At 37.5% G+C, this 12,621-nt stretch overlaps 1 protein-coding gene across 3 annotated transcripts in view; it reads right to left on the bottom strand.

Annotated features, from left to right (window-relative positions):
- The window catches only part of git1 (G protein-coupled receptor kinase interacting ArfGAP 1), a 189,696-nt gene that overhangs the window by 92,070 nt on the left and 85,005 nt on the right, over window positions 1-12,621 (bottom strand). For all 3 annotated transcript variants that reach the window (XM_048612583.1, XM_048612584.1, XM_048612585.1), the window contains exons 5-8: window positions 10,171-10,257; window positions 8,079-8,209; window positions 5,263-5,357; window positions 3,709-3,751 (exon numbers count right to left, since the gene is read on the bottom strand). In XM_048612583.1, the coding sequence (XP_048468540.1) occupies window positions 3,709-3,751; window positions 5,263-5,357; window positions 8,079-8,209; window positions 10,171-10,257 (356 nt within the window). The remainder of the gene's footprint in view (window positions 1-3,708; window positions 3,752-5,262; window positions 5,358-8,078; window positions 8,210-10,170; window positions 10,258-12,621) is intronic.

Consider the following 12,621-nt stretch of genomic DNA (forward strand, 5'->3'; position numbering starts at 1 on the left):
ACTGGAGAGATTAAACGGCAAAAGGATTGGTGGGAGTGCAAGGTAAAAGCGAATGATAATTGTACAAGAAACACACGTTATACCTGGAGGAGGTACGAATGGCAGAATGACAAACTTGTGGCATCCAAACACCAAACTAACTGAAAAATAAGTTTAAACCAAAATCTGCGAAGGAAAATAAAAGTGTGGAGATAGAGAAACTTGGTGATTGGGATGGATTCATTACAGGAAGCAGGGTACAATGAAGTGCAGTTGATGCAGTTTTGGGTGTCAATAGATTTAAGGTACTTATTTCTTCATAGACTATCCCAAAAATGGAGAAATTGAGGCAGGGAAAGGAAGAATCAGAGAGATGAATCACATCAGTGTGAGAGATAATAATCAGAGGCAAAACTGATGAAACTTTACAACTGAGATGTAACAGATAAAAAGGCGATGGAGGAGACAGGAGCTAGACTGGAACAAAGACTGCTCCACGTACTCCATTACTGCAGACATAACATGGATCGACATAGCAACACCTTTTTATTTGGCAGAAGTGAGCAGAGTTAAAGGAAAAGTTATTCCACTAGTTGGACCTCTGTTCAAGGGAGAAGTAGAGAGTGCTCAGACTGAACTGATGGCACATGACCATCACAAAAATGAGATGGTCAGGGTTAGATAATTGAAAACTGTTCAAGTGACTGTGGGTACCTGAAGGGTTACTGATATAGGTGGGAAGAAACTAAAGGTTATGGTCTCAGCAGAAATGGATAAAGATACATTTTCAAAGCGAGTGACGCGAAGTACAGCACAACCAGATTTCACATATTAGGAACTTTACTGTAACAAACTAAAATCAATACAGACAACTGATGCACTAATCTAAATGCAGTCCTCATTAATACAACCAACAACCCCTGCCACCGTTATAATTAGACAACATTTTCAGCAGAGATATCATCCATAAGACCATAAGAAATACGAACGGGAGTGGGTTGATCAGCCCCTTGAGCCTCATCTCAGAAGAAATTACTCTTTGTCTCTGTCTTACTCTGAGATTATGCGTTCTGATCCTAGACTCTATGAGGGGAAACTTCCTCTCAGCATTTACCCCACCAAACTCCTTAAGAATCCTATATGTTTCAGTGAGATTGGAATTTAGAAGAATGAGAGACAATGAGCAGAGTCCCATCAGAGTCCTCCCAGCCCCATCAGAGCAAATCTTTAATGCCTCTTTTTAAATAAAGCCTCTCTATTCAATTTTTTGAGTATAATCAAATGGATTCACTGCAGCAAAGCAGCCTCTGGTGACTCCTTCGCCATTAAATTTCTGCAAGTCTCATTTTTGCCTTCACCAACATTCTGCTTGCTGGTTAACCGGATAGTCTTTTTCCTTGGTTTGGTGTAGCAACACCTGTTTTTGGGCTTCTTCCCGAAAGTTCTGTCTGAAAAGAGCGTGTATACAGCAAAATCAGCTGCCTCCTCCTGCGTTCTGGTGTTTAATTTGGGGTTTTCAATAGGTTTTGACCAAAATCTCAATTCCTATGACAACCAGACCACATGGTTAAGTCTCTGGATAGATTTCACAGCTAGTCACATCTCAGTGGCTAAACTATTCCAACTTATCTTGAATTAAAGCAGACAGTTTAAAACTTAACCACCCTTAGAGTCGAGCAGTCGTAACAAAAGGGAAGTAAAAATACTTCCAATCTCAACTTTAATCAGTTCAGTCAGGCAAGAACAGGTTGGAAAAAAAATGTCTCAGGCCATTACAGTTTGCGGATATGGGAAAAGCAGAAGATACAAGCTATTCAGCATTGCAGGATTTTGTGCGTAATGGTTTTGGAGGGTGGCAGATACTGAGAGGAGATGAGGACAGAGTCATCAACTGAAGGACTGAACATTCAGTGGTAAGGCTTGGGAGAGATAGCAGAAAATGACAAAAAAAAAAGAGTTGGTGTTTGGTCTCTGCTAAGTGGAAATTGGTTTGCCACACAGCAACGGTACTGCTTTTGTCAACAGGTTTGGGTCTAAGAGAACGGAGAATAGCATTCAGCAAGTTCAGAGGGAGACAGGTTAGACAGTAAGTGAGGGGAGCAAAGAAAATGAAATAACAATGTTGCACTTATGGTTCTCAATGGAGAGCTGAAGGTAAGAAGGGTCAGAGAGATAGAGCCAGGTGGAGCAGAAATGTCAGAGATGTGCAAAGTTAAACAAACCTGTGATGGCAAAAGATTCCTGAGAAATATTTACAGCATTTCCTGTTTGTATTTACAATTTCCAGCAGTATTTTGTTTTATACTTGTGAATTGGGAAATTGTCCAACATCTCTGGTCCCAGTTTGTAGCAGATACCATAGTGCAGTTACAGGAAGTCATCTCCTTTATGATGTAGCAAATAAGCATAATTTGAATGCATTGAACAAGCACATAAAACATCTGAAAGGTAGTTCTGAATCATCTGAATACTTGTGGGATGTGAATAAGCTGCTTCATTTTGTAACAAGGGCCACTGGCAAATTACAGAGGCCGTTCTATAGTTACATAACTAAAAATTGCACACCTAAATCATTATAGAGGTAAATGAGCTGCAGAACTTCAAGAACTAAAGTCAGTGTAGCACACAATGAGGAGAATATGAAGTCAGAATGACAATGAATGGAGAACCATTTCATATTATGAAACGGATACATTTATTATTTATTTATACTAAGAATCCAGAATCAATGTTAAATGGAGATGTGAAGTTTCATCTGGAGAAGATGTCTACACAGTTTGGCTGTCACCGATGATGCACAACTCTTTAAAGTCTTAAATACTATTAAAAAATTAACTCAACTAGGTAACTGCACATAATGCCAGTTTGAAGCAGGGCCTTTTATTCATCTTTTAAAAATCAAACTTCAGAAGTATATTACAAATTAGCTTGAGCTTGTAATTGTACAAAAAATCCAACACGATTAGACAATTTTGAAACCTGTTATTGTTACAATTTACTACACACGAGTCAATGAGATAAGACATGGAATAGAGAACACCAATCAAATGAATCTTAAAAACAGCCAAATCTATCGATGTGGGGTTAAATCTATCGATGTGTTCACTTTATGAAACAGCATTAAAATTTAATTCCAAGTAAAATTGGACATCTTTAAGCATTAGCATGGTAAGAAATACGTTTTGGCTAGATTTGGAATATCTTTGTAAAATGCAAAAAGACAAAAAAAAAATCAATACCGCCACAAACTTCACAATATAACAGGTATGACCTGATTACTGAACAAAGTTCCAAGCATCATGCCAAAATCAAGATGGCTAATTCTTAAACTTCTCAGTGCTTATCAGAAAGTGATCACTGCATTTAACAGCAACTATGTGAGCTTGCAAATTCTTAGTAAAACTATCAGGCAAAGGAAGTTTTGAATATCTTGTAAATCTGTAAGATTACTGCACATGTCACAAATTCAATTTGAAAATTCCACTTTTAAGGCTAGGCTGAAAATAAAGTTGAAATTAAAAATTGGAACTGGGTTTTATATTGTCAAGCTCTGAAGCAGGAACATCACTGTAGGTACAAAGTAAAGAAATGGGAAAATAACCACCAAACAAAGACTTTCTTAGCATGTTAAGGATGAGCAAGTCTGCATCAGTTAAACTGAACATAAATATACTGGTCGATTAACCAATTAATCCCTCAGCTTTGATGTGAAGCAAGGTGGAGTCTCACCTGTCAGCCATCTGGGGAATGACATAATGCCCATTTTTGTGATCTGTGGAAAAAGGAGAATGAAAACATCAGTGTGATGCTAATAAACCACAAAGGGGTGTGGCCTATGTCAAAGGAGAGACACTGTAGCTCTCTGCTCAAGTGAGCAATCCTTAGAGCAATATTCCAGGCTTCATATTCAGTGGAAAGCAATCAGTACTTCCCAGTGCTTTGAAAGTTGTCTGCACCGTAAACATATACTATTAGATATTAACTCGGAGTTTAAAAATACCCAGTTCTGGTATGTTATTTGTTAATTTTTTTTTTTAAAAAGGGCAGTATTTACCTGAAGGTATTGCATTCACACCTGTTGCACAGCACTATAAAAAATTAGGAAAATAAAGGTTGCTATGTACCAGACCAGCATTAATTTTTGAGCTATTATTGCTTCATGTTGCATTAAAAAAATCTTGTTTTATCACATGAGAAATGTCCCGAGTAGATGCAATTAAGCAAGTTTCATCACGTATAGATAGGTTAGCCACATTTACTGCAAGGAAGGCAAAGTAAAATTATCCAAGTTTGATTTTTTCAAAAATTCTAACAGGTGTGGGCAATACAAGCAATGCTACATTTACTGTTCATGAAAAAGGCACCAGTAGACTCTGTCCTCGAAATGCTGCACTCAACAGAACAAGCAATTGTGGGAGAAACAAGACTCTTGCATAAGGTGGACTTATCCATATTCACACGTCTCACAGCTCAATGTCAATAATAGAAGGCAGAGACACAATGTTATAACGAGTGGAATATAAATATAAATACATCTAAGGATCCGGGATGTTCTTAATGCTTATGAGCCATGAAGTTCTTGAATATGTTGCAGCATTGCAATGCGGCTCAGGCATCTACCATTGGCGCATAATTGCAGCAGTATCTACCGTGGGCAAGATACACCGCAGCAACTTGCCAAACCTCTATCAACATCATTTTCCAAACTCGACAGCTACTACTTAGAAGGCCAAGGATGTATTCCTTCAAAGTCACACAACACCCTAACTTAGAACTATTACTACTTCACTTCCACTGGCCAAAATCCTGAAACTCTCCCCCAAAAGCACTGTTAGTGTATATATATCCTTATACACACCAGATGGACTGCAGCAATTCAAGAAAGCAGCTCACCACACCTTCTCATAGGCTATGAGGAATGAGCAACAAGTACTGGTCTTGAGAATGACACACACATCCCAAAGAGTAAAGAAGTTTTACAGGATAAGTTGCAGGATCACAACTTTACACGTAGGTTACCAAGTTGAGATTTGCAGTATTCACAATCAATTACTTCCCTAATGTTACCATGAGAAATGCATGTCTTTAGAAAAAAAGCTTCAGTCAAATGAATAACATTAAAATTGTATTTGTTAGTAAATTTTAGGTTCAGGATAAGGGGAAATTGGGCCATCTCACTGAATTACAACAGTGGAACCTTTAGTATTACACTTGCTCTTATCAACTGGCCATATTCATAGCATACAGAGGAATATAGTTCAGGTGTTTGCAGAAATCACTTACCTGGCCTCCGTCCACAAAGGTAATATGCCAATCTATCTGTAAGTTCATACTGACACTCCACCAGCCTGTCAGCGAGATCATGGTGATTTGCTTGCCTAACGAGGTTGAGGAATAAAGATCACAGGGAAGTGAGAACAAGAATTTAGCACTATGTGTGGTCAGCTGACTTGAGATTCAGTCCCTTTGATTCACACGTGTTTTTTGTTTTGACTTTACACATTAAAACAAAAAAGGCTATTTAGGTTACAAACAGAATGGTCACAAAGCATGAATCAAACTATCATTTATACAAAAATGCACAAAACCAGGAATTCTTGGAATCTAAGACTTTTTTCCTTTTTTTTCTTGGGATGTGGGTATCGCTAACAAGGATAGCATTTGTTGTCCATCCCTTAGTAACCTTTGATCAGAGTGGCTTTCCGGATCGTTTAAGAGGATAGTTAAGAGTCAACAGTTATTGCTGTGGATCTGGAATCACATGTGGGCCAGAGTCAGGTAAGGGTGGCAGAGTGGGCATAGTCAGCATGGATTTATGAACAGGGAATCTGGTTTTGACAAACTTGCAGGGAATTTTTTAAGACGTTACTATCAGAATTGATAAAGCCAAATCAGCAGATGTAATACGCTTGGATTTTCAGGAGACAAAGGAGGTTGGTAAGCTAAATTACAGCACATGGAGTCAGAGATAATGTACTCTCAACAATTAAAGACTGGCTAACAGACAGAAATCGGAGTGGAAATAAACTGGTCATTCTTGCATTAGCAGGCTATGATTCTTGGGGTACCAAATGTAACATTTCCAAGTCAATGGATGACACAAAGCATTTGTTGTGGGAGTGAGGAGCCGTCTCAGCAGGAAAATCTTAAGAAGGATTTGCTTGTTGGGAGACAGTGTACCCTCAGGGTAGAATTTTATACCATTCATCAATGGAGCCACAATCTGAGTTTGGAACTCCTGTGTCAGCCTGGAGTTCTCGAGCATTCTGAAGTAAACATGTGGTCATAGAATCATAGAATCCCGACAGTGTGGAATCCCTTCGGCCCAACAAGTCCACACTGAACCTCAGAGCATCCCACCCAGACCCATATAACCCACCTAATCTACACATCCCTGAACACTATGGGCAATTTAGCCAATCCACCTAACCTGCACACCTTTCGACTGTGGGAGGAAACCGGAGCACCCGGAGGAAACCCACGCAGACACGGGGAGAACATGCAAACTCCACACAGACAGTCGCCCGAGGCTGTGCCACCGTGCCGCCCTAATGGTCATGTTTGCAGTAGTCATAAAGGGGAAGATGTTTTTACAATAACATCTCCAAGGAAAATTTACTTTTTTTTTCTCTCCAATTTAGGACTTTGGTGCACCAAAAGAAGGATTGTGAATTATAATTGTGAAAAATGGCTTTATTGAAACATTTATTTCCTCCCTCACCTCCAACGCTTTAAGTGGCTCTCAATAACCTTAACATTATTTTCATTTACAGTTTTGTATTATCACAAAGTCAACTTATAAAAACCTGAGATATATAATCATAAAATAGGCATTCAAGAGGAAGACAGATAAGCATCCAACATAGAGGAATAGGTTATGCTGATTAAGTTTAACGAAATCTGTGTGGGAAGCTGCTTGTATGAAGCCTGATGACCACTTAGGCCTATTGGGCTGAATGGCTTGTTTCTATGCTAAATAATTCTACGTATGTCAACACCTTTAAAATGATTTACACAAGATCCCTTTGGACAAAACATTAAACCTACACTCTGAAAAACTTAAAATGTCGATACTAAATGGATTCCTCCTTGTTGCTACATCTTTTTCATGTATTTGAAGGTCTTTTGCATTGAACATTGACTTTCTTTGAAAATACTTGAAAATGGCTTTATTTATTGTGAATGACTAATAGGATGGCATTGCATTCTCTTTGATAACCAGCAAAATTTTCAAGTCGCATAGAACTACTTCTTCAGATGAGCTTGTGTTGCTGAAATGCACAACTTTTATCACATCAAGTCAGCATCCAATTTCCTGAGCATGTACCAAGGGCAACATCTTCGGAGATTAAAACTATCAACATTTCATGATAGATTTATGCAGACTTCTATCATCATCCTTTCACCTTACTTAGCTAATTCTAAAGCAAAAGCATTGAACACGACATACATATCAAAATACACACAACAGCACATGTCCACAGCAGAAATACGTGTTTATATCAAATAATCCAGGTACAGGACCTTACGAAATAGGAATAGGAGTAGGCCTTTTGACCCCTTGAGCCTGCTATGCCACTCAAAATGATCGTGGCTGATCTGACATTCCTCACGTCCACTTTCCTGTGTTCTCCCTGTAACCCTGGATTCCTCTACTGATCAAAAATCTATCCCAGCCTTGAACATACATAAGGAGTGTGCCCCCATGGCTCTCTGTGGCATGGAGTTCCAAAAACTGTTAACCCTCCGAGAAGAAATCCCTCCTCATCTCAGTCTTAAATTGGCACTCTTTAATTCTGAGACTATGTTGTCTGGTCCTAGACTTTCCCATGAGGGGAAACATCCTTTCAGCATTTATCCTGTCAAACTCCTTAACAATCATGTATATTACAATGAGATTACCTCTCAGTTTTCTAAACATCAGTGTGTGGAGTCTCAACTCTACACCAAGCAATCTATTGCCTCCCACACATTTTAAGTTGTTTAGGTGGCTATGACTCTAACCCCTGTAAAGAACACAATGATTTGTAGCGGGAATAAAAATGAAACAAAAATGTACAAAGTGACTGAGGGTCTCCTACCCGCACCCTACCACTGACCTGGCATAATCAATGGGAGTTCTGCCATTAACGTCAGGTGCTCCAGGATCTGCACCATAGACAACTAAAAGTTCAGCCTGGTGTATTTGTCCTGCTTTAGCTGCCACGTGCAAGGGGGTGGTACCTTTTTCCTGATGAATAGAAAACACAAATATTTTCAATAAAACCAGCAAGTTATAAGTACACAAGCGTACTTACAGACTCCATTTATAATGCAGCATTTCACGAGCACACAAGGATAAAACATTGATGGGCATGGCAGTTCAAACAGTTTTTACTGCATCCTCCAATGAAGCATTTACTACAACAAGTGGTACATTTTTTACACAAGTTCCGAGTATCATGGAGTTTAAACATTCTCAATATAGTTCCCAAAACTCCAAGATAAAATTAATAATAGTGTGCATAAATAAGTACTAAATCATCAATGACATCCAGAGATTACTGGGATAGCTGCTGCAAAGGTGGAAATGTTCACATCCGAGCAAAGGGATTCTTTACTGAGATCTAAATCAAAACATTGTTGGGACTGAGTAGGAGATGTTTTCTGTCACCAACAGTTACCTCAATTCATACAAAATTTCTTCAAAAATATATCTGCACAAACTAAAGTTAAAGTGTTAATGGGTTCAACAGTAAATGCACTACATGATGAGGCACCAAGTAATAATAAACCAAGAAAGTAGCAGAATCAATCTCGACAGTGTTGTGTTAACTAATCTTAACCAGAGTAGTTATAGAATAACTGCAACCATGTCTCTTTGAGAAAAGTTAAGTGAAGGAGCAGGGGATTGCAAAGCTGAAAGATAGTGGAAGCAGTGCTACGGGAAAGGGGCTTCTGATGAATCTTTCAAAGAACAGACACAGGGATAATAAGACAAACAACTTCCTTCTGTGCTGCATCATTTTCTGATTGGCTTTGGCTATGTTTTATTTCAATCTGGAATCCTGATTTAGAGTTTGATTTATGGACATCCACAAAGGATAATACTAGATTTAGCTGTGATGCCATCTGATGGTTGAACTACCCACTAATCTTCATTGTCTTTAAAAAAAAAATGATCACAATAAACTTTGGAACTGAATGCATGCATTTTTTGAAAAAAAAGATTGGAAGGAATGAGAGTGTTTTCTAAACTGAACAATGAATAATCCAGTTTTTACAACAAATGCTTCTATGACATTTCACTTATAAAGGTCATTCAATTAGGTGAATTACATCCTAGTATGCACAAAGAAAAGCAGACAAAATATGTTCGAATTTGAATATATTAAATGGAATAGTCCATTTTGTCTGTGTTCTTAGTTTAGTTTGTTTCAAAACACTTTGTCGGACATAACGTTACGTGAATCATTCTATTCTCACTTGCAAAACTGATGTCATACTGCCAATCTATTAATTGGAAAATGCAGTAATTGTACATCAAATCCCATGACAGAGAACAAAAAGACAGCTGGGAGAGTGCAATACCTTAACACAGATTTGGTCAATATCTTAAATTGAGCCTCAACTGATTTATGATTCAAGAATTAAGACTCAAGTTATATGCGGTAGCCCTGAGCATGTATCAATTTTTCATTTACTATAAAATGGCACCAGTGAGTTTGTAAGTTTTTGCTCAGATTGATATCATGAACAAAACAGTGTTTTCTGCTGTCTGATCATATAGTTTTTGTACAAGTTAACATTGTTAAACTGAAATACAATGGGATTTAAAGATTTTGTACTGATCATTTATTTTTCAATTGAACAGTCAAGATCAACCAGCACAGAATAACAGCGTGCCAATCTGCATGAACTAGTTGAAAATCTTAAGATATCTGCTAAAATTAACTTACAATTTGGCAAGTAAGAATTTAACTTGCTTAAATAGAAGAATTGTGTCAATTTTACTGCTCTTTCTCCCCTAAGATCCAGACACTGGAGGAGATGATAACAGAAAATAGTAGAAACAAAATACAAAAGCAGATTTAGTCATCATCCAAAAGTGAAAGGTCATCAAAGTGGTTTTCTTTCTGGTTTTAACTGGTCTACTTAATTAGGATAGATTATGAAATGCTATGAATTATGGAAAACCATAATGAACTTTACCGGGTGAAAGAAGTTGGCCTGTGCTCCCAGGGACAGCAGCCGAAGACATGTCTCCAGATTCCCTGTACGCACACTGGAGTGCAGTTGCTGTTACAAGAAAAAAAAAGTACAAACATTAATTAAAATTATGAATACAATTTAATGAAAACATTTTTATACATTATAGAAGTCAAATTGCATGCATGATCTATTTCTTAACATTTTGTCAAGACTCACTTGTAATTTCATCCATATCTCCAATCCTAATTGCTGGAATGGACATAGAGGACTTTTCTTAAAATAAGAATAATATGGTTGAGCAATGATGAACTGGTCTAGTTTTCCATGACCCTTCCAGTTTTACCATCGTTTCAGAATTCTATTCAATTCTATCCCAAACTGAAATATTTATCAGTCAACTATACTATATGACATTAATGTGAGGAGTTTCAACTCCAAATTTCCAGCAGCACAGGTTTCTATTATTTTATTTAGAAAGTACCACAGTTCTTGCGTTCCATGTCTGGGAGCACAGTTTATCCACATTTTAAGAGAATTATTTCTTTATTGTCATGAATTACACCAGGATGGAATATGTTTACACATTTCTTACGTGTACATATGCATATTTTCAGGCTGGATACAATTTGGTTATTTGTTGACAATTAACTTGCCATCGGAGCAGAGATCACAAGGCCTCTATAAAAATATTAAAATGCTACAGTGGACAGTGCTTTTGAGGTAGGGAAAATGTCAATTGTGACACAGAAGAGGGATATTTATTTTTCAATAAAACAATCAAGGTCATGTGGCATAGAATAGCACCGTGCATAATCTGCCTGAACTGGGATGTATCCAGACAGAGTTGTGTACCATAAGAAATAATATTCTGCTCCTCAACATAGATAGTTAAACAGATCAAGTACAAAGTCTACTCAATTATATTAAAAATTGAGAAGTGTCAACACTCTTTTAAAAAAGTGAATGATAGAGCATTACTGAAGAATGTTAAATGTAGATTTCCACCACTGATTTTTGCACTGGACAGATCCTAAACTTAGTTCTGGGAAGTACTCAGGAGACTAAATGTTTTCTTTGCAAAGATTTAACAAACAATATTTTCAGAATTCTCTGACAAAACCATTTACATTTGTATTTTAGTCAGGTAGTATAAATAATACCAAAATATCTTTATATTGTATTTAGACAATTATTTTCACTTTCAAATGTGAAGTTATAATTTTATTTAGGAAGTTCTAGCTTGCTTGTGTACTATATCTGGGAGCACGACTTATTCACCTTTTAGAGAATTATTTCCTTATTATCATGAAGCAAACCAAGATGGAATATGTATACATATTTTCTACATGCATATATGCACCTACATGCACACATTTTGCTAATATCTTACTATTCACAACAGAATGATAACCAAAGTTTAAAATTCAGGTGCTGTTCTATATCCAATTTGCAATAGAAAACGATAGATTTTGCTCATGAGGATCAGCATATTTTCTGAGTTGAGAGATTATTCTCACCAGTGAAATATAAATGAAATCAATACATCTTGCGCATCTTATCTCTACATTAGATTAAATCTATGTACATACACTTGTTACAGCACTAAATAAGTAACTATTTGAAGACTAGTAAAAACTTTTAGTAAATGAAGCTATTTTCTTGTGCCTCACGAATTGGTTAAGGGGTAGTGTCATTACAGAACGAAGACATTTTAATGGGATCATAGCATTTGACAAGATTTATTCACATTAGCTTGTGCACATTGACAATGCATTTTTCTTAAAATGCTCCAGGGCAAGATATAGCTTGCAATCTTTCCACTGGCATTTCAGATGCTGTGAGAAGTTTTCTCCAAAGAATGTGAAATTGAAGCACTGTAAATAAGGTCGTAAAGATGGACATCAGAAGACCATCAATTTTTCATTGGGTTTCTGAGAGTTCTAAGGATTTTTGCCAATAATTGCACAGAAACAGCATGTGCATCATAATGACATGCTTTATCTCTATGCCACTGGACAAAAAGATTCTGTGAGTAGATACTATAACTAGACTAGAGGGGAGGGGCCATATTGGATTTGGTGCTTGGCAACGAACCAGGCCAGGTGTCAGATCTCTCGGTGGGAAAGCATTTCGGTGACAGTGATCACAACTCCCTGACCTTTACAATAGTCATGGAGAGGGATAGGAGCAAACGGTATGGGAAAGTATTTAATTGGGAGAGGGGGAATTACAATGCTATTAGGCAAGAACTAAGAAGCACCAGTTGGGATCAGACGTTCTCATGGAAATGCACGACAGAAATGTGGAGGTTGTTTAGGGAGCAGTTGCTACAGGTACTGGATAGGTTTGTCCCATTGAGGCAAGGAAAGGTTGGTAAGGTGAAGGAACCTTGGACGACAAGACATGTGGAACACCTAGTCAAGAGGAAGAAGGAAGCTTACTTAAGGTTGA

Source organism: Rhincodon typus, chromosome 26 (genome assembly GCF_021869965.1).
Source record: "Rhincodon typus isolate 14 chromosome 26, sRhiTyp1.1, whole genome shotgun sequence".
NCBI lineage: Eukaryota > Metazoa > Chordata > Chondrichthyes > Orectolobiformes > Rhincodontidae > Rhincodon > Rhincodon typus.